The 23,549-nt window shown below is 40.1% G+C and overlaps 1 protein-coding gene across 1 annotated transcript; it reads right to left on the minus strand.

Moving 5' to 3' along the window:
* Positions 1 to 8,020: 8,020 nt before the first annotated feature.
* On the minus strand, positions 8,021 to 23,099 carry LOC117805247 (protein FAM180A). The gene is made up of 3 exons (XM_034673911.1): positions 23,022 to 23,099; positions 9,519 to 9,616; positions 8,021 to 9,123 (listed from the first exon to the last, which is right to left on the minus strand). Exons 1-3 carry the CDS (start codon positions 23,092 to 23,094, stop codon positions 8,791 to 8,793), a joined length of 504 nt encoding a protein of 167 aa, XP_034529802.1. The 5' UTR covers positions 23,095 to 23,099; the 3' UTR covers positions 8,021 to 8,790.
* Between the last annotated feature and the right edge of the window lie 450 nt (positions 23,100 to 23,549).

Raw genomic sequence — 23,549 nt, forward strand, 5'->3', positions numbered from 1 at the left:
CATAAAGTCCAGGTGACGCTTTCTTACTTGGTGCCTTGTGGCAGTTTTAAACAAACAATGTAAATAAAAAAATATAGAAGTAAAGGCTAATTTACAAGAAAAGTTTGGACTTAGTGTGAAATGTTCATACGTTTGGCATTACAAATAATTTAAACCCAATTAAAATATTTAATTGAAAATAGAGCAAAGACAACATAACAAATGTTGAAATTTTTTTTAATTTTTTTTTTTATATTGATAACAAAAATTGTATGCATTCCAAAAAAGGTTGGTACAGGGACATTAAACATTTTGTTGCATCACTTCTTTTAGCACCACTCACATTACCAGTATCGGCTGATTCAAATCGCCTTGTAGACACTATAGGTGCTTTTTTACCGCAGGAACTTTCCCCAGGAACCAGGGTCTAAATTTAGTTCTTGATTAGTTAATTTCCCCCGGAGAAGTCCCTTCTTGGGGGTTATTACTCAGACATGGTCTCAGGCAAGGTGATTGCAAAATCCTTTAGGTGTTTTTCGACCACAGGAACTAGGGACCTTTTTTAGGAACCATGTGCGTTTTAACAGCAGGAATCAGGGTCTAAATTTAGTTCAGGGGTAGTTAATTTCCACCCGAAAAGCCCCTGCTTGAGGGGGATAGTCTTCAGGCATGGCCTTGAGCAAGGTGGTGGCAGAATCCGTTAGGTGCTTTTCCACCGCAGCAAATTTCCCAAGGAACTAGGGACCTTTAGAGGAACTATGCGTGTTTCGACACCAGGAATCAGGGTCTAAATTTACTTCTGGGGTATATAATCTCCACCTGAAAAGCCCCTGCTTGGGGGTAGGACTCTGACATGGCCTCAAGCAAGGCGAGGGCCGAATCCTTTAGGTGCTTTTCGACAGCGGGAACTTTCTCCAGGAACTAGGGACCGTCCAGAATGTTTATTTTTTTTAATTATCTAAAAATAGTTAATTTTATCCATTATAATAAAAAATATCGACAAAAATAGCTAACCTTGAAATAAAACCTTAAAAATAGAAAATGTAATGAGTTTTCTGCCTTTCTTTTTGCCAGATGACTCCTAAGTTAAGAGTTAGTGAACAGTTAATTATGAAAAGCATCAGTAGCAGCAGGTTAATTCATAAAGGCACAGGAAACACAACCACATGCTCATAAAGGTAGGCTAACTTTCTCTAGACCAGCTAAAAGAAGCCACATTAAATCACTTTGAGGGACAGTGGGGGTCGCGAGTCTATGGCAACTATATTTTGTGGGTCTAGGGATGAAAGGTTTGGGAACCCCTGCTCTACTGCATTGATTAATGAATGGTTCAGCACTAACGCCGACAGACAGCGACAGGCAGGTGACCCCTTTAGGGTTAGGGTTATGATTAGGGTTAAGGGCTAGGGTTAGGGTAAGGATTAGGGTTAGGGTTAGGGTTATGATAAGGGATAGGGTTAGGATTATTGTTAGGGTTATGATTAGGGTTAAGATTAGGGTTAGGGTTATGATTAGGGTTAGGGTTATGATTAGGGTTAGGATTAGGGTTATGATTAGGGTTAGGGTAGGGTTAGGGTTAGGGTTAGGATTAGGGTTAGGGTTATGATTAGGGTTATGATTAGGGTTAGGATTAGGGTTATGATTAGGGTTATGAGTAGGGTTAGGATAAGAGTTAAGATTAGGGTTATGGTTTGGGTTAGGATTAGAGTTAGAGTTAGGCATATGATTAGGGTTAGGGTTAGGGTTAGGGTTTAGGGTTAGGGCTAGGGTTAAGGTTGGGGTTAGGGTTATGATTATGGTTAGGGTTATGATTAGTGTTAGGGGTACGGTTAGGGTTAGGATTAGGGTTAGGGCTAGGGTTAGAGTTAGGATTAGGGTTATGGTTTAGGGTTAGAGTTATGATTAGGGTTAGGGTTGGGATTAGGGTTAGGGTCGGTGTTAGGGTTTAGCGTTTAGCGTTAGGTTGACCCCGCGATATATTGTCGGGTCATTTTGACCCAGTGATACAATATAGGGTCATTTTGACCCTGGGATATACTGTCGGGTCAAATTGACCCTGTAATACATTGCTGGGTCATTTTGACACTGCGACATATCTTCGGATCATTTTGACCTTGCGGCATATTGTCGGGTCATTTTGACCCCTCAACATATTGTCGGGTCATTTTGACCCCGCAACATATTGTCGGGTCGTTTTGATAGCTGCAAAAGTAAGTCCATCCAAGCAGCCCTATAGTGCGAAGGAAAGATCTCCTGCCTTTCACTCAGATGGTTGTGGGTTCAAATCCCAGAAAGGGCTTCCAAAGTGAAGTAGAAATGAAACAGGTACCTCACAATGTTGTTGAGCTGTGCTTTTAAAAAACTACAAAAAGTGGTTAAATGTAAAGACCTAAAAAGGCAATCACTGCCAGGCAGCTCTGTTGTGTTTTGGATATGACCGTCGCCTTTCCATGCAAGGATCCTGGGCTCAAATCCCTGACATGGACTGCCCATGGGAGACTGAATTAGGACACTTTCCTCACACTGTTAAATATCTGTGCTTTTTTGAAGTACGTTATACAAATCGTGAAATGAAAAGAGCTGCAAAAGTAGGTTTTGCCCTATGGTAAAATGGATAGAGGGTCTGCCTTTCACTTTGATGGTTGTGAGTTCAAATTCCACTGACACCACCTTATGCCGGGGGTGCGGTTTTCGTCCTGCACTTTTATCATTGCCAAACAGCTGCAAACTTAAGTTCATCCAAGCAGCCCTATGGTACATGGGAGAGCCCTACTGCTCTGATGGTCACATATACCATGCCGAGTTGTTTAATTTGGTGCAGAGAAGTAAAGTGTGTGTATATGACGCACTTTATTATCTCATTAGTCCCTCTCTGCCAGTGCCAGCAAAGTGGGCTCAAAACATAAAGGCTGATATACTGGAGGTGTTTGCAAAGTATTTCTACAAGGAGAGGCAAACTCCACGTGTGAAATTAGCATGAAATAGAATACTTTTTTATGAGTTCTGGAGCTTTTAATCAAGTTTTAAAATGTCACAGCCTTCAGGGACTGAATACGACGCTGTGCTCACGGTCTGTAAATGCATGAACAAATACTATGCACCGGTTATTTTTTAACCCGTCGTCTCCTCCTCTCGTCTCTTCTTAGTCGTCTTTTTCTTTCTTGGACAGAAGTTGATGCTCAGCTTTGTGTCTCCTCTCACTCTTTTACATCTACGTAGAAGTAGTCCTGCTCCTCCTGGTTTTATGCCTTTATTGGTCAAAACCTGCAGCCACATCCTGCAAGTATAGGGACCCTGTCTTCAATTGGGACCATAATACCACATGTTGTTATATTTTAAGTTCATTTGGGCACTTTTTGCTCAAAATATCTGCCCAAATCGATATCAAAAGGCTAAATCATGACTTCTGATGAATGAATGAAGACCAAACAGGGAATCAATTGCAGAAATGCTGCCACCTAGTGGTCATCTGAAGCTAATACATGATATAAGTTAGCAGAGATAATAAAAGTTTGAATGTAGCTGTTGGTTTGAACCTAATCTTCAATATATTGCTTTGTAAAAATAGCTATAGTGAGATTTTTTAAAATCACAATTATATTCTAAAAATGAAAGTTTAACAGTCCTCCTGAAAATAAAAGTTTATTTTATCATGCTGGTAAGACAAGAATTTAATTTATTTTTGTTGCTCATTTTTAGAAAACATGAAGGCTCAGATTTTTGTATAATGTTACTATATGGAGATTAAGACTTTTTTAATGGTAATATAAAGTTATCAAAGGTTATGTTTTTTTTTTACATTTTTAAAAATCTAATACAGAAATGGCTGGGTACAGAACAAGTATAGTTGTCTTCATAAAGATACACTTAAAATGTACTTTAATATTCCATGACAAAAAAAACAGTTCATATGATAAAGATGGCTTCAAGCTGGAAGAACTTTAAACTCTCAGGTGCAGTTCCATCTGCAGCCACTTGGTGCTGCTCTCTCTTCATGCATTACTCTGCTGATGCTTAGACTATAGAGCATTTAGAGGTGCTGCTTCACTTTTTATGAAGTGTATTGATAAGTCAATAACTCAGATAAAAGCCCATTTTTTCTTATTAAAGCTGCACCACAGTCCCAGAGGAGGAGATGGAGATTAAAGGAAGCAATAAAGTTCGAGAAGTAGATCTAAAACTGTCGGACAATAAATGCTAAGATTAAACAATAACACTCTAATAATTTCTGTGTGAAAATGTGCTAGAATGAAGTCTTTGATCAATATTTACTTACTTTTACTATTTACCTTTACTAAAAAGCAACTCAGCCTGCGAAGTAGAGAAGTGCTCTGAAAAACTCTTTTAAAAAAAAAGGTATAACACATTAAAACACATTCAAACAGAAACAAAGCTGACACATTAACACATTAACACTGCAAAAACCCAAACTAAGCAAGTGTTTTTGTCTAATCTCTAAGTCATTGTCCTTTGGCAACACTATTGGCAATTTTTATGCTCATTAAGAGCAATTCTGTTTTTTTTTTTTTGGGTGTAATATTTTATTTAAAGTGAGATGTTAATCTGAGCCTGTCAGGTGAATGTTTCTTGTATTAAGTTATTTTTGATGACAAATAAAAAAAGTAAAGTAGTTTGTAGTTATTTTAATTTGTTGCCAAAACATTTTTCGGAGTGATTTTTGTTTTTACAAAAACTTAAAAACATTGTTTGCAGCAGTTTATTTTTGAAAAAACTTTTACAAATGTTTTGCAGTGCTTGTTGCAAAAACCTTTACACATTTAAAAAAATGTATTTGGAAAAAATTTACACTTTTTTTCATTGTATCATAATGCAACATTATTTACTATGTACGTTAAGTTACATAAGTACACAGAGAGAGAGAGAGAGAGTAGATCAAACATAACCGGCCACATATGAAATTTTAATGTTTGAAGTGTTTGCTGTGTGTTTTTGTTGATTGTTACTGTTCTGTTTTTTGATTTTAACTCTGCGAAGCACTTTGAATTGCTCTTTGTATGAATGGTGCTTTCTAAATAAACTTGCCTTGCCTCGCCAATAACCACACATTTTTTGCAGTGTATTTTCTTGCACTAACTTTTACACATTTTTGTAGTGTATTTTTTTTTTTTTTTTGACTTTGACACATTTTCTGATTTTTTTTATTTGCAAAAACATTAACACATTTTTTGCTGTGTATCTTGAAGCCCAAACTTTTTTATTTTTATTTTTTAAATTTTTGGGCTTTTTTGCCTTTATTGGATAGGACAGCTGAAGAGTGACAGGAAATGTGGGGAGTGGAGAGTGGGGGAAGACATGCAGTAAATGCTCGATTTGGCTGGGAGTTGAACCGGCAACCTCTGCAACGAGGACTATAGCCTTTATATGTGGGACGCTTAGACCGCTTGGCCACCAGCGCCCCTTGAGGCCAAAACTTTTACACATTTTTTGCAGTGTATTTTGTTGCAAGAACTCTGTTACTCATTTTTTTCCACCAAAAGTTCATACTTTACCAAGAAAACTACCCACAATCAGGGACTTATGTTATAAAACACTGAATATGGAAGTGTTAAAGGAGCATGTCGCTGTCAGACTAGGAAGAAAACCCTGAGCTGAACTGGCTATAGTCTAATATCTCGGCCTCTCTTCGCTCTGCCAATAAGTGGCAGAAACAACCAGAAACTCATCATCATCATCATTAGAGCGGCACAGAGAGCTAAGGGTAATCCTTTTCCTTCCATCTCAGAAAAAAATCCAACAATCTTCCTCCCTTCATCAATTAGTCTAGCTGAGTCAGCACCACCCGCTCGAGCGTCGGATGAATGCTGACATGCTGAGAAAAAGACAGAAAATACTAAAAAAAAAAAAATCCTGACATCATCATATACAATTTCCGGCATTAAATGCTTGAAGAAAACATCAACTCCGGTGGCAGGAAACATTTAAAGACTGACATTTCTAAGGCTGGGTAAAAGCTTGAATTGCAGCAAAATACTGAAATGTAAAAGCAATCAACTCGACGAGGGAAAACAGCACAAACAAGATGTATACTTTCTTCCCACTCTGAGATGAGTAAGCTGCAGGGAAGCATATTACAGCAAGTACCTATTTCTTAGAATAAGAGGGGGAATGTGTGGCTTTGAAGCAAACATCTATCAAACATTTTACCGCTCGCTCAAATGAGCAATCAGGGGTATTGATGTACACAGAGTCTTTAAATACAAAGTGAGGTTTTTTAATTTAAAGGGCTTTTAGTGACACATCCAATGAGACAAGCAACGATTTCTCTGCAGAGTGAGGCATTTAAAGCTGTTTAAAGTATGAACACGACGGCGAATATGTACACTTTTCAGCACATGAAGGTATGGAGACTCTGAGTATAAGTGCATTAGCCCCCAAACTCTGCCTTTACTTCAGTATATGTCTGAGTATGAAGTCCCTTTTTCCCTCCATGATTTATTTCCAGGAACTACTGCAGTGCCGGAGCGCTCAAGTTAAGCCTGTTAGCATGTGGGAGCTCACCGGGACCCGCTTGATTAATGAGGCCTCTCTGTGGCTCGCGCAAATACATGCAGCACAGATGCTTTGCTGCGCTTATTGAATTTTCCCATAATGAACAAATAAGTAGGTCCCAACATAATGCATTACAGTTACAATCAGCCAAGAGTGGAAAACAACTGCATAAATTAATTGATGAAGCAATTAAATCGGGGTGTATAAGTAGCCATGTGGTAGAAGCTCAACAAGGTTTCAGTTGAAGGAGCCTGGGGACCTTTTTGTCACAGGTTTTAACCCCTCTTCATCCCGCTGTTTTCTGTCTTTGTCTCAAGTGTAAACATGCATAATTAAGGCTGAAAAGCACTTACAGGAAGTCATCTAGATGTCCCAGTATTCAGGAGAATTTGGCGTTATTACCATCATTATGTATGTTGTTGTTGTGTTTTCTGAGCTGTCAGTGATATTTGGACACTTTACTTCTTCTAGTCAATCACAGAACACCATGCCTTAAAGCAGGAGTTCTTGAACTTTTTAGTCTTCAACCTCCAAATGAAAAGTGCATGCAAGAACTAATATGTCAATCCAAAAATCAATTCTTCCAGCAGGACAATGCTCCATGCCACACAGCTAGGTCAATCAAGGTGTCAATCATAGGCTGTATGAATAATGGACGTAGTATCCGTGACGTCACCCATCTGTTTCTGAACCGCTGTTTTAAAGCCAATCGTCAGCAGGAGCCTTAAAGAAAATGCTGAACCTAATTTCTGTAGAGCTACTGTGAGATAAAGAGGCGGTGCTTGAGCCTCCTCGCCAACAGCTACAGGGTTCCCGCCTGTCAATCAAGTCAGTCATGTCCTTAAATGGGAAAAACTTGTAATCTTAATATCTTCTGTACTGTTGGGTTATAAATAAATTCACCGCCGTACAGTGTGTGGCGATAGAGAAATGAACTATTCAGACCTAAACCATTTTTTTAACCAGCCTCAAGTGGACACTCAATGAACTGCAGTTTATAACACTTCTGCATGGGCTTCATATTTTGGGACCAGAGGTTGCCGTTTAGTGTCGATGAAGGACCACCAGATCAAGACCCTGTCATGGCCAGCCCAATCTCCAGACCTGAACCTCATTGAAAACCTCTGGGGTGTGATTAAGAGGAAGATGGATGGTCACAAGCCATCTTCTGCTGTTTGAATTGTTGCTCCATGAGTGGCATAAATTCACCCAACAGCAATGTGAGTGGTGGAGCGGGTTCCAGGACACCAGAGCTGAGTTATTCCACCAAATATTGATTTCTGAACTCTTCATGAATTAAAACATTGGTATTGTGTTGTTTAAAAATTAATATGAACTAGTTTGATTTGCATTATTTGAGGTCTGAATACACTGCTTCTTTTTTTATTATTTAGAATTTTTGTAGTTTTCTTCAAATAAATGCTCTCGGAGAACTGTTGTCAGTAGTTTATAGAATAAAACTAAAATGTTAATTTCGCTGGAACACATACCTATAAATGGTAAAATCAGAGAAACAGAACATTTACAGTGATCTCTTAAATTTTTTCAGAGCTGTATTTATTTGTAATTTAAAAAAAAGCTAGGAGCAGCATAACATCGTCAAGGGTCATGCAACAAAGTAAAGACATAAATTGATGACGTTTTTTATTTACATGATTTAATCTAAAATGTATCTACAATTGTTGTATATATGTTTGCAATTGATAGAAATTTTAAATTTTTAGTATTTTTTTGGAAGGCATCTCACAACCCTCCAAACAGTGTCTCGCGACCCCCACTTTGGGAACAACTGCCCTAAAGCATCCCACCCATTATCATCTATTTTACTCTAAATGGAACCATGAGTTATGGAATGAACGACATGATGTTTTCCAGAAGATTCCAAATAAGTGATTGAGACCTTAAAATCAAAAAGGAAATGTTAACTGAGGTCAGAAATCAAATCAGGAGAAGGGTCAAATTATCCTCTGTTTCATTTTCAACCATAGGAGTCTCCCCCTGCTGGCCTTTAGCTAGAATGCAGGTTGAAGACACTTGTTTGGCTACTTTGCCTCCTCAGGTACAGTCTCTAGGTTGAATCCAGCACAAATAACCTTCAGCTTCTTCATGTTTGTCTATTGCAGATTGTCATGGTACATATTGTGCATATCATTTAGTTTTTGAGACACCTTCAAAGTGGTATTGAAATAGGACGTTGTGTGTTTTAAGTTTCCTGACATAGAACATACACAGACCACCACTCTGGCTTCTTTGAACATGCACTCAACCACCAACACTGTAAGTTTGGTATTTGAAGGAAGGCTAAATTGACAGCCTGAGATCTTTCTGAATGGCTTTGAACAACTCCGTCACAGAGTCCGTCCACGCCTCCCTCTGCCGCTGGTCCCCGACCCGAGCCACTGTCTGAGCGCTGTACACCAGAGTCAGCACAGTCCTCTCAAAGTCCTCCTGGCTCAGAGGGCGCCCGCGCTGGGCGAGCTCTGCCGTTAGTCGTCTGATTTCAGTGAGCTTCCTCGGAAGGACGTCCTCGCAGATGACCTCCAGTTTCTTCACGCTACTCATGGAGGCCAGCTCCTCGTCTGGGATGAACATGGTGTGGTCGCCATCTTGGATCTGCATTCCAGCGAGAAGGATCTGAGAGACAAAGTCAGACAAAGAAATGAAATGCGTTCACAGTTTTTCTAAATCATTTACTTTCATGGGTGAAAGGATGATGGTACTAATCAGTCGTTTCCAGCAGTAGTTGGAAATCTATGCAAAGATTAATTTCAACACATTTAATTTTTCATACCAAATCATAAATGTGTCAAGATGAGAAATTATAAAAACCACACATCCTCTCTTCTGCTCCTGATTATCCTGCAGCAGTGCACAGTGTTCTCGTTTTTTTAACATTTCAGCGGTGTTAGATGGACCAAAGATATGAAACTTGGATTGATTTCTTTGCACATTCCCAAAATATCTAAACTGGTTTCCAGCTTTGAACCAATAAATGATGAAATATTACGTCCCACAGGATCCAAACTGACCTCAAACAGCAGGTTGACGTCCTCCATGGATCGCTGGAACGTTGGATTGATCAGCGAATATGTCCCACGCTTTATCCTGTATGCATTTGGATACAGAGCTGCAACACACAGGGACAGGAAATTGGATTAGAGGATCTCCGTTGTATTCAGAAAATTCTACAAGCCGCTGGGTGGGCCAGAGGTCGCATAAACACAGATACATTACTGCTCAAATATTATGCAGGTGAGATAGAATCTGGCTTCAGCCACGCTTAGGGTAATTGGTCTTCGACCAGAGTCACACATGCTTCTATATTTACAAGTGGCGGTGGCTGGTGCACCCTGAGGTGTGATATCTGTGCTCACAGGAGGGTGCTGCTGACCTCATTTGGTCAGATTTCAAAGGGAGTTCATATGTGAAGCAGATGAGGGACCCCGTAATCTGAGGTGTCCTGATAAAGCTGGAATGAAGCCTCACGCTCTCTGCTTGGGGACACGGTGGCTGAGGCCAAATCTCTACGATAAAATACCATAAAACCCATATTTTACAGGAGGTGATAACCAGAGGCAATTCCAAATGGTTGCACAGCTATAATCCAGGAGTAAAACATTACAATTTTGAGGCACTGCTACTTTACTGGAGTGTTTCATTTGAAATGACTTGCTTTTATTTCCTCTTTTTTCGGGGGAGAGCTGTTGAAGCTGGAGAGAATTGTTATTTTTCAGGAGAAGTACTAACTTCTGGATTAGAACATGATGCATGCATAGAGTGTTTAAAGAAGCATTAAATTAGTCATTTTTTACTTTTTTTTTAACAGATACACCTCTCACATCTGTCTGTGAAATATTAAGCTAGCGACAGTGGGCAGTTATCTCTGTTTAGCTTTAACATGAAAAGAGAAATTGTAACCTGGATCTGCCCATCGGTAAATAAAACATGCCTCATAATTACACTCAGTACACCCTTAAATACAAATGTTTTTCCAATGGAGTCAGCAGAACCAGCTGTAACATCCAAAAGTGCTTGAAACTAGCTAACAGATGGAAACACAAAGTAACTTTGACCTTCTTTAAAATACATTTTATAACACCTAATGAAATCTGAGTTAAATACTCAGATTGTATCTTTGACTCACACTTGGTCGCCATTAACACCCAAGATACTTAGGGGGCGTGTCCACTGCTGACGTTCTTGGTGCTTGCAGCTCCAGTTTTCTATTCAAACTCAATGTGCTTCAGCATTTTCAGCGCTCAGCACCCTCAGCGCAAAAATGCTCTCAGCATCAGCTGATTTTTGTTGCAGCACTCTGAGCGCTCTCAGTTGAACTCAGTTCAACTTTTGGAACACTGCTGTGCTCATCAATGTCACTTCTTTATCACCGACCAATCAGAATCAAGAAGGGGAGGGACTTCTGCTCCGAAACTGAGGTTATGGGCGCTCCCAGCTCAAAAGACGGCGACAGTGGACACACGACCTTATCCTGCTCTTTTGCTAGTTAGTGTTACTCAGTGCTGACCAGCTAGCTGCTAACTTTGTTGCCCTGCTGTTTGATGTTGGGAAGCTAGCTAGCATACACTAGGTTTTTGGCTACTCTTTTGCTGCAAGCTGCCAAAGCTTGTGAGACTGAAGCTATTTGTCTGCTGTAACACCAACACAACAGGCTTAAAGAGGCTAAAATGCTCAACAGAGGTGAGGGCGACTGAAGACTTTGGTGATTAGGGCCTGTCTCCACTAACAGCATGTCTTGCTCTGGCAGCATCTACTTGTTGTATACAGCATTTTTTAAGCACTCAGCCTCCCAAGTGCAAATTTGTCTGTAAATGTGAAGTGTTTTTTAATGCTTAGCTTTCGGAACACTGCCATACTCGTAACTGTCACTTCTTTTTCACCAACCCATCAAAATCAAGCAACGGTAGGACTTCTGATATCAACTTTATCAGTGACAATGACAGAGGTCCTTCCAGAGGAGAAGCAAACCACACTTTTTATGGTGACTTCTAAAGGAAGTGGAACTTTCGCAACCTATAGCAGCAGCAAGTGCTGGTGAGAAGTGCTCTGAAATCGAGGTCCTGTGTGCTGCCAGTGCAAAAAATGCTAGTAGTGGACACAGGCCCTTACTGTCAATCTGTCATATGTATGATCAAGTAAACACAGCACTTCCAGGTTTCTGAATTCAACAACAGACCTTTTTAATTCTAAGTGGATTTAGTTGTAGTTTAAATTTGATAAACCTTTTACTTTTCAGAGAACATTTTACTTCTTATTACACTACTCCCCTCTTTCCTTTAATCTTATGGCATCATTCTTTCATAATAAGTGAAGAAAGTTCAATTTTTTCCCCTTCAAGAGACATATTTTAGTTCCCTGACTTGAAATGCAAAAGTCAGATAAGGCTAAATTGTTAATGAAGTCAGAAGGACATTTCTGTGTTTCAAGAATGATTTATGAACCAATGTGATCTTACAACACTATATTTGCATTCCCATTTTTGCATAACAGCCTTGGGTGAGTTCAGATATTCCCTCTGGTGTTGGGAAGTCTTTGGGAGGTCAGGATGAAACAAAGAAGGAATAAAAAGGACGGCAGAAGAAAGCAGGGAATGCAAAGTAAGTCCATCCACATTTCCCTGTCCTTAGCGTTTTTATTTTGTCTGTTATTGTACTCCAGGCTCTTCAAATGTGAACATATTATGACAACCTCTAATGTGTGAGACTCCGAGACAAATTTTGTGACACAGTTTCAGGAAATTAAGTTACACAAAAAAGATTACACAAGGGCACAATAACTAAGCTAAACCATCCTTTGAGCGCCTCCAGATTCCATCCTCTATTTTTCCACATGCCATCCAGCGCTCAGCTCAGCGTGTCAGCCAAAACACAGATCACACACACAGATCTCAATGAGGTGTACAGTATAAACACTGGGCTTCATCTGAATGTCGATCCAATTGTCCTGCAGCCCTACAGCGGCGTCTACGCTGCGCTGACTCGCCAATCCTCCCGTAATGATCGACACCAGCTGCCTGCAGCCTCGCCAGAGAGAAACATTCAGCTTCATAGCGTTTGTTAGGCCAGCCAAAGCCGCACGCACTGACTGATCTCCCCATGTACCTGCCTCCTGTTTGGGTGGCTGCCAGGCACAGCTCAAGCTTTGCTTTCACAGCGCAGACACCATTCACAATGTAATGATTATCTCTGTAGCGTAATGTTATAGTTTCAGGAAACCTAAACAAATCAACATGGAGCAGCTGTGTAATCCACATATTACCTCAAACATAAGGGGAGAGCTTGAGGAAAAGTGATTCTAAAGTTCCAGATTGCAGCCATTGTTACATAGTGAACAAGGCAAAACACATTTCCTTTTTGATATAGCTTATAGTTAGAGCTGGCTCAGGCTTGGATCAGCTCTTAGTTATGCTGCTATGGGCTTAGACTGCCAGGGGAACTGACGCACAGGGATCCTCTCTCTCTCCTATGTTTGCCCATCACTTACTTTAATTCTCCCTGTCCCATTAAAATGAATAACCATGGACCTTTCCAGAGTCCCTGAGCTCCCTTGTCTCGTAGGTTCATCTGGATCGCTGCTGTAGACTGCCTGCTGCAGTAGACGTGCCAGACTCTAGCTTCAACAAGTACTTCTATCTGTCTCAACACTATCATCTCTCTCTCCATCTTCCTCTATTTCTCTTTCTAACTCCCACACGGTCGAGGCAGATTGCTGTCTAACATGAGTCTGGTTCCGTTCGAGGTTTCTGCCTGTTAAAAGGAGGTTTGTCCATGACACTGTAACTTGCTAAATGCCAAAGACAATAAAAATATATATAAACTAATAATCATGGAATGAAAAGAGTTTTGATTTAGCCTAGTGTAACAGCCAGCAACTGCTGAACCTAGCACAGAGATCTTGGTACTTGGAAACAGTAAATCAAACCACAGCATTCAGGTACAGATAGAGGGTGTCAACATAGAAAGAGTACAGGTACACAAATTCCTTGGTGTGATAATAGATGAAAAATTTGCTTGAAACCTCACATAAAACCCGTCCAATCCAAACTATCTAGAAGCATTTCAATCCTAGCCAGATCATCTGGATCAGAATTCACCACACATTCTCTATTGTTCACTTCTTTCACCATATCTCCATTACTGTACTGAAGCTTCCCCAAACTTTGTAACACTACCTTCTTTTATGAGATCAGGAATAAACAGGAGCTCACTGTGAGGGAAGTGAGTGAGGAGGTCGGATTATCTGGTAATTTGTGAAACCTCTGTCTGTTACTTGATTCTGTTGTAGTAGCAAGCTAGCCCTGCCTCCTTTAGCATAACGAGCTTCACCCTGTTTATTGTGAACTGACTGGAGCAGCGTTTGAAGGGAACCCCACCTGTAAAAAAATTGTAACCGGGCACACATGTACGCGTCATTTTGTCATGCAAATTGAGCAAGTAAATACAAAACATTCCGGGCACGTACGCACCATTAGTGATGAAAACGGGCCGTTTGTACTAATGGTGAAAAAAACAACAACCAATTAGCGGTATGCATGAGCCAGATTACAGGTGCTAACGGCAGGATTACCGCAGCTGTTAGGCTGTTTAAAGGATGGCGGACAAGACAAAATATGCGTAGACATTATCTTTTCTTTTAGGTCTTCTACTTTGCACTTAGTAACACCACACGCATTTACCTGGTTCAAGATCCTCAGCCAAACTTTCCCTTTCTCCTTGTTTGTTATCTTTGACGATTGACTTGCTGATAACAGCTGTGTGTTAATTCTATATTCTTGTAATAAAATTTTCATTTCTTCCACAGAAAATGTATTTTGTCTTGATCTTGTCTCAGTCACACCAGTACCACTGTTTTTTTTTTTTAAGTTATATTTTTGGGGCTTTTTGCTTTTATTCCACAGGACAGCTGAAGAGAGTAAATATGGGGAGTCGAGAGCGGAGGAAGACATGCAGGAAATGGTTGACCGGCGACCCCTGCAGCAAGGACTGTAGCCTCTGTATGTGGGGCGCTTAGACCGCTAAGCCACCAGCGCCCCATGTTTATTGTTGTTTATGCGTAGCAGGCAGTGCAATTTGAATTTGTTGGATAGGGGTTTTCCAGGAGGTTCCCTGGACATATGACGTTTTGCACCAACCTCGCTTTCATGGTGCAATTAGTTAATTGGCCAATTATTTGCAGTCTTGCATGCGGCTAACGCTACGGCCAAATGGGCTGTTCCATAACGGTATGTTAAGACTGATGGACCCGTTTGTGTAATGGCTGGACCTGCATTCAAAGGCCTCAAGGAAAAACACACTCATTCTAAAGAAGGAGTAGGCACTAGTCTCAGGAACACAGCTAAACACACACGTAACCAAAGGCCCACCAGCGCTAGCTGCCTCCTGCTTATATACCCCACTCCTGATTGCCAATCAGGCACAGGTGTGTCCAATCACCTGCTGCTGCACTGAGGCCCAGAGCTACACCTTTAACGTACAGAGAAGGGAGGGAGAGATAACACAATGTTCAAGATCTTGTGTTGACACGAACATGAGCACCATTTCTGCTCTGCACTGTTCATGCCGCGCTAAGCTAACTTTCTCCAGTTAAATATTTATCGCACAGACATTTCTTTCCTGATTAACGTGTTGAAATATTTTCTGCCAACTTTATCTCCATTAACAATTCAACAGCGACTGAAGACCATCTCCCTCCCTGTAATAATGATGCACTGCTACGGTTTGAGTGCATATCACACGCTCGAAAATTTACACTCCTTGCTGAATGAGTGACTCCCAAATGCACCATCAACAGCAGAGGAGGGATGCCTGTGCAGTCATATTAGAGACACTCCAGCTTCTGTGGGACATTGTCAGTGTAAACAAAACTACACCCAGGGGGAAGTGGGCTCATTAGAGCAAGGGTTATGTTACTAAAGGATGGAGGAGACGGAGGTGGAAGACAGCTTGGAGGCTAACTCAATGTTGATTTACATTTAAAATGAATAATCTGTGATTCACAGAGGATTTCTCCTGCTCTTTGGTATTGTTTTCAGTGGCACCAAAACCCATTAGCATGCAGGGAAGTGTGTTTTTTTCAATCTTCACCAGCAGAGAAGGTTCATAGAAAAATATAATCGCTGGTTTTAAAGCTCTTATAGATTGAGCTGTGAAGAAACATTATAACTTTTCACATTTGTTACCAAAACTAGTAAAATGCCAAACTCAGTGGCAAAGAATGGTAAGCTTATAGAAAAGTTTACTCTGTCGGTAGTGAAAAACAATGTCCACAACAGGCAAGAAACCAGGACAGCAAAGCAGAACAAAAAGGGTAAGGCAGGCCAGCCAGGAGTCCAAAAAGCAGGCAAAGGTTAATAACAAGAAAAGCAGACGGACAGACAGGCAAGATAAGGTTGAAACACCAAGGCTGGGTTGCACAACAAACAATCAGACAGGGTATGAAGAGGAAGGGTTACGTATATATACTGAGAGACTGAATGAAGGCATGGGGAACAGGTGAATGTGGAGGTCAGGGGATGATAGAGGAGTGAGGAAAGCTGAGGGTCACAGCAGGGCAGGAGGGAAGGAGGCACTGGAATTAGATCAGAATCAAGGAAAACACTTGAAGTAGCTACATTTCTGACATTTTTTCTCTGAAATTGGCAGGACGATTATACCAAAGCATGTAGAAGAAGAATAACTGTCTTGATTTTTCACACCAGCTCCACTTGAGTGAACTGAAACAGGAGATTTCACGCTGTTGACTAACTGCCAAGCATCCTGACAGCCTCAGGGGAACGGAGAGTCCACAACACAAGTGATTTAAGGAAGCTGTTAGCCTATTAACTGTGCTGCAACATCCAATCGTATCATAACCTACCTTTATGGGAGTATACTCTACAGAATAATGTTGAACAAACTGGGAAGAGATGAGTGGAGGCACATACTATTACTCAATGTCTCTGTATTTATAAACCCTGCTAGCTTATTATCTTATTAGCTTTCTAGATAACATTTTTAGACTACATAAGTCAAATTTACAGAAACAGAAGGAAAAACTGAAAGAAGTGTAAACATGCTGCATTAGCAATATCTTTTAGATGCTTTGAAGCCTCTGTGACTTAAGTGTTTCAGGCAAAACAGTAATAAAGGTACTTTAACAATGCTTTAAAAGTGCATCACTTTAAATACAAAGTGATGCAGTGGCAGATTTTTTTGCTTATTTCAAGGTAAAAGGTTTTTTTTCTTGTTTTTGGAGGGGCATTTTTTCCAGTGCATTTAAAATGTAATTACTAAAGATGTTGCTCTGACACTAGCAACCACTACTTTTTATAAAATTAACATCATATTATTGCAGTATTATTATACTTTTTCATTTTACTGGTTATTTCTTCAATCAAATACGTTCCAAAATACACATTTTGAGATGAAGATCTTGTTGTATTCTGCAACGTCACGTACACTGCTCTCTCTCTTTTCTTTCTTCACCATCCTGCTGTCTGCCTGCCTGCCAGTCTGCATACAGAAACGCACTAAGATCAGACGTGCATTGCCTCACTAATTAAACAATGAAAGCAGCGATCATGATGAAGAGAAATGTACATCGTGTTGAAAATCAGCCTTTAATGAGAAGTTGCCGATGAGGCTAACTTCTCACCCTCCTCTTTCTTCCTCTTGTACCTGAATACTCTTCATCTCTCCTCCTGCTTTAGTGCGTAGTGAGTGAGTGGTCGAGCATCAGAGAGAGAAGGGAGCGTTGAATGTGAGTGAAGCAGAGCACAGATGTCAGTTTGGCAGCATGCCTGTATGAACATCACATACTGGGCCAGATTTAAAACATGAGGGGCTTAAGTCAGCGCCCCTCCAGAATGTGGTGCCTTAGGCGACCGCCTATATCTCCTATGTCTTGATATTGCCCAGCCTTATCTTAATGAGCATAAAATATTGTGAAAAACAGATGACTTCCACTGGCTAATATCTAACAACACAGTAAACCAAATATAGTTTAGAATTTGAGTTACCATTAACACACTGGAAAAAAACACTTATTTCAAGGTACTTTTACCTTGAAATAAGCAAAAAATTCTGCCAATAGAACAAGTGAAAATTAGCTTGGAAAGATTTCTTAAAATAAGACGTAATATTTAGAAAACAGTGAGTTTAAAATTAGCAGGGAAAACTTATTTTAAGCAATATTTTACCAGTTTTTAAAGCTTAGTGCCTCAGAATAAGCCAGGAATGCTAACAATTAGTATTTTTTCACTCAAAAAAAGATTTTTGCACTAATACATTTCATTTTCAACTTCTTCATTTGAGATATATTCACCTTAATTTGAGTTGTTTTCTAGCAGCACCATCATGAGAGAATATCTTGTACTTGAAATAAGATTACAAAGTTTAATTTGAGCATTTTGAGATATAATGTCTTCTCATAGTGAGCTGGATATACTAATATTCAGTCATGTTGTTTTTTAGGATAAGCCAGCTATGCTCAAAAGTAGGTGTTTCATTGTGTGCATGTAGTTTGGGGATGTATATTTTTATCTGATTTAGAAGAAACAGTGCCTGAAAACTGGAACCCACCCTTAAAAAAACTACTTTTCTTTCTTTCTTTTTCTTTTTTTCTTTCTTTCATCAGTGGAGCTGTTTTCTGATAGATTCTCCAATAAAATGCATTTACTTAAATCAAGGGTTTGTCTTAAATCCAGATTATCCATCTTCTACAAATAAGACCTCAGCTTGAAAAATGTATGAAATGCAAAATAAACCTTGTTTCTTCTAAATTACAACTCAAAACGAGATCCATCCATCCATTATCTTGACCGCTTATCCCGTTAGGGGTCACGGGGGGCTGGAGCCTATCCCAGCTGGCTTCGGGCGGAAGGCAGGGTACACCCTGGACAGGTCGCCAACCTATCACAGGGCTAACACAGAGAGACAGACAACCATTCATGCACACACTCACACCTACGGGCAATTTAGAGGGATCAATCAACCTGAGCATGTTTTTGGATTGTGGGAGGAAGCTGGAGAACCCGGAGAGAACCCACGCATGCACAGGGAGAACATGCAAACTCCACACAGAAAGGTGTGGAGATATTTAAGATGTCTTAAAACAAGTCCCTCTATCTTGCTCAAATGTTACTTGTTGAGTAAATGTATCTTAAATCATGTGGTATAAGACATTTTGACTAAAAATGAGACAATTTCACTTTGTAAGATTTTGAGTTTTTGCAGTATGAAAGCTGTTCTTCAGTGAATTTGAGGCTTACATTCCAATTTTTAATGATAACTTTGAAGTAAATGAAGTACCCAGAGTGCTTAAAATAGCATCAAAATAAAGAAATATATTTATATCCTGGGGGAGAACCTCCTATGCACCCCTACTGAGGTCTGAGCTGTCTTCCAAAAAGCCCCATGATGTCCTCTTATCTTAGCATCTTGTAAAAAAGCTAAATATGGATCAAATAATATAATCAGGGTTTGGGATCTGTGTTGCATTATGACATTAAATGAGACTCTGAAGCAGAAAAACTGCTCTCTCAATGTTAGGGAATACAATTCGTTGACTTTTCTCTGTAACTCCTCATAACAAATCCCCATAAATATATTTTACACCCCCAGTCAATAGTGGGGCGTCAAATCTTGCTGAGGGCGCCAAATTAGCGAGAGCAAACGCTGAGATTAAGTATTGGACTATATGAAGAGGGAAACACTGCAAATCTGAGAGGACTTATGGTATCAAAGATTTAACTGGAATCTTCATCCAAAGTTTCTGCACTGTATTCCCAATGGTAGAGCTAGATTCACTAATTAACATTCATCACCAATATTAAATTGAACTGATTATTTCAGGGGAATAAATTTGACAACCTCTTAGCTTCTCGTTCTAAGTCAGTTCATTCCTTCCTCCTGCTTCCATGCTTTCCTCCAGCGTTCCAAACAATCAGTCTTTGGATGGGCAGCCTTCCCCCAATGTCATTATGCACGGGCAGGAAACTTGTAATCTCCCACTAACTGCTTGCAAGGAGACGAGGGAACAACAAAGATCCATTAATTAGCAGGGCTAAATGGTATTCCTGGCTGGAGGGATGTGTTGATGAGAGAGAAAAAAAAAAGAGAGGGGGAGAAACAAACAAAAACAATAACAAAACGGACGTCTGGATCCCTCCGGCTTACCGTACAGGGAGGTGAAAAGGACACGGAAGAGAGCTAAGTCTTTGCCTCAGTGGAGCATCTTCTGCTTAGCATTTTAATTTACATCTAAATTATGTTAAAATCAAAACAAACTGCACATTCTGAACTGCTTTCTGTACTATTTAGAGTTAACACTGCACACACAGACTCCCCCATCAATACTCCTACTGTGAGACAAATCTATGAGAGGCTAAGCTGAAATGAAGGCACTCAGTATCGCCTGGAAGTCAAGATAAGGTTTGGCACTGTGGATATTAGCCAACTTGGAAGATTGGTGATGATTGGAGGAACTGGGGAATAGTTCCATTTGTCTCATTTCTACTTCACTTTGAAGCTAAGCTCAGACCTCTTTTGGGCTTGACCTGCAACAAATAAAATACAACATTTGGACTTTGTGAGTTTTCTGCTAAGTACCAAGATTAAGTTTTAGTTATACTTTTCTCCAAATTACCACAGGAGACAAAAAACAGCATACTTACCATTGGCCCACAAAATAATTCAGTGTATCAAATTGATTTCCAAATGCCCAAAATAACAAAATGCTACAAAGCATTTTAGCATCTTTTTAGAGTGTTATTTTGGCTTCACTGCTAGCAACTTTAGTGCATTGATTTGGCATGTTTAGCTTGCTCTTTTGGTTTCTCTACTTTCAACTTTTCTATCTGATTTTAGCCTCTTTTAGTTTGTTGTTTCAGGTTTTGTTCCTTGGACTTTACCGTTTATACTTGAGTGTCTTTTAGCTTGTTTTGGTTTTTCTGTCTTCAAATGTTTTGTTTTGTATTTAGCCTTTTTTGGCTCGTTTTGGTTTAAGCTTCTTTTAGCTTGTGGTTTCTTTTTTACTTCTGTTATCTGTACCGCTTTAACTGCAGCATCTTTTAGCTTGTTTTAGTTTTTCTGTCTTCAACTTTTCTGTTTTGATTTCAGCCTCTTTAACTTGTTGTTTTCCTTGGGACTCCGTCTACCCCCCTCTACCCCCCCCTCCCCTCGGATCTCCTCCAAAACGACGCCTTTGCTCACATGCACGAGCGCCGCTGATTCGCGACCATGTAATCGTGACAGATTCTAAACCGGTCCTCAGCACATCGTTTGTGTTTTGCACTACGTCAACTCATGTCTCACTCATGGGGAACTTGCACACTGACACACTGGGATCCTAGCTCACCCCCTTCCCCCCAACCCCCTCATCACTTACTTTAACTCTGCCTGTCCCATTAAAGTTACTAACCATAGACCTTTCTGGAGTCCCTGAGCTCCATTGTCTCGTAGATTCCTCTGAGCTGCTGTAGACGTCCTCCTGCTGCGGACGATCTGGACTCCAGTTGATCCGGACATGCTGGACTCCAGCGGCAACAGCTTCTACGACTCGTCTCATCACTATCACTTCTCTCTCTTACTCCCCTCTATCTGTCTTTCTAGACCCAACTCGGTCGAGGCATGATGGCTGTCTAACATGAGTCTGGTTCTTCCTGAGGTTTCTGCCTGTTAAAAGGAAGTTTTTCCTCACCACTGTAACTAGCTAAATACTGTGAGGTGCAATGCTCATGATGGATTAAGGTGGGGTCAGACTGAGTCTTACCCTGTCTTGATGTTGGGTCTCTGTTCATAATTTGACATAGAGTTGTCTAGACCTCCTATGTTTTTAAAAGCGTCTTGAGATAACGTTTGTTGTGATTTGGCGCTATACAAATAAAGATTGATTGATTGATTGATTGATTGATTGATTGATTGACTCAGCGGTAAGAAAGCACCAAAACATTATCATAGTGAAAGTTAAAAACACAAACAAACATGAAATGTACGCAGGAGGCGGGCAGAACGGTAGGACAGGATTTGATTGGTTTCATTTTTGGCTCCTGATGGCAGGGATGGTTGGTGTTTTCTCAGGTTTACTCCGGCTGTAGATAGCAGCTTTTTTTTCACTCTTTTTTAAGAACACATTATGTATTGATTGCCATCGGGACATAAAGATCATTTTAACCAGTATAACAAAAAGTGTGTCTAATCTGACTACGAACCCCAGCTTTAACTGTAGTGTTTTAACTTAAGCACCTTTAGCTCGTTTTGGTGTCTGCACCTTTGATCCTACTTTTAATACTTTGAGTATTTTAGCTTGCTTTGCCTTTTCTACATTCAACATTACTATTTTGATGTTAGCCTCTTTTAGCTTGTTGTTTTGGTTTCTGGCCCAATTCTTACTTCAGATTTATTTTTAGTTTGGTTTGTTTTTTGTGTCTTCAACTTTTTTGTATGTAGCCACTTCAGGCGTGTTGTTTTGTTTGTTTTACCTTAAACTTTTCTGCTTTTATTTTGGCATCTTTTAGCTTGCTGTTATGTTTTTTTGCAGTTTTTACTTAAGCATTTTTTAAATCTCAACTTGCTACTTCTGCCTTCAACTTAACTTCTAGCCTCTTTTAGTTTTTTTTTCTAAAGCATTTTTTTTTGTCTTCAACTTTTTTTTGTTTTATTGTAGCCTCTTTTAGTTTGTTGTTTTGGATGTTTCTATCAGCAATCTGACTGTTGCAATTTACTCTCAGGGGTATAATTGACTTGTTTGTCTGCTTCAGAGTCAGATATTGGCCCTCAGGAGTTAGTAAAGCATCCATTCTCCATAATAGGAGAATTAATATTGACCTCACAGTCAACTGGGGGTCAGTGCTAACAAGCTTATGTTGCTCCCCGTGTGCAAAATGTGTAATTAGGCAAATGTTTGCTAGCATGTTTGCACCTTTCTAAGGTGACAAACAGCCAGTGTTTACACTTTGATCCACTTCTTGGTGGTGGTCAAAAAAATCAATAAGAACTACTTAAAACACGCAAAAATAACAATTTAACAGCTTCCTCACTGGAATCAACACAAGCAGGAGGAGAGAGCTTTTAGAGACAGACATGTGGGAAAACCTGGTGTCATTCTTATTTAGTGAGATTCAAAAATAGAATAACAGAAGTGTTATCAGTCAGAATATTTTCCTCCCTTTTGCTGGCTTTAGCATCGTGCAAACTGTTCAAAGATCTTAAGATATGCAAGCCTTCAGAAAGGAATTTCCTCTGAGTGACTCCAAAAACAACAGGCCCGGTCACTTTCCACAGAAAAATGCTCTGCTAATGTTGCTGTGATACTGAAATACTTAAAAGAGACACATTCTTCCATGCATTTAGCATAACAATCCAAAACCATAATGCATTTTCTTATAAGCGTGTATTTTTTAACTGAGGATGAAGTCCATTGAATTCACTGTGAAAAGACTGATTTAAATGATGTTTACAACAGAGCCCGCTGAGGGGAAATATAAAGATATAATATATGCATGAAGGAGTCTGCACAGCCTCTCCAAGTCCACCTACCTTTTCTATGGTGCTGAATGGCTTCCAGGCAGGTAGACAGGTAAACAACGATGAGAGGAGCCCACCACTGCATGCTGATCATCCTCACACACAAACGTCCAAACACACATACACACACACGCTCCTTCCAGCCTCGCTCTGTCTCTCAGGGCTCAGAATCACAGTCATAAATGGACATCAAAACGCTGCATGAAAATGCTCTGACTGTTGAATTTGGCTCTTTTTTTCTCACGCAGGATCATTCCCACTCCACTGTTTTTATTTTTCTGTTGTCTCCTCCCTCAATCCATCCCCTGTCCCTCTATTTTTTCTTTATTTTTCAGAGTGTGTGTGTGTCCTCAGCGCAGGCCAGACTGTCTGGGCTCTCATCTGGAAATCATCAGGATTTGGGTAGGGCCTGCTCTCCTGGCTGGACTTTTCTTTCCCTGGCTGACTGGTTCAGTTACTGAATGACTCTCCAACTGACTGGATAACTGGATGATCAGCTGACTGACTCACCGATTGATCGTCTGAGCATAATGAAATCCC

Source organism: Notolabrus celidotus, chromosome 21 (assembly GCF_009762535.1).
Source record: "Notolabrus celidotus isolate fNotCel1 chromosome 21, fNotCel1.pri, whole genome shotgun sequence".
NCBI lineage: Eukaryota > Metazoa > Chordata > Actinopteri > Labriformes > Labridae > Notolabrus > Notolabrus celidotus.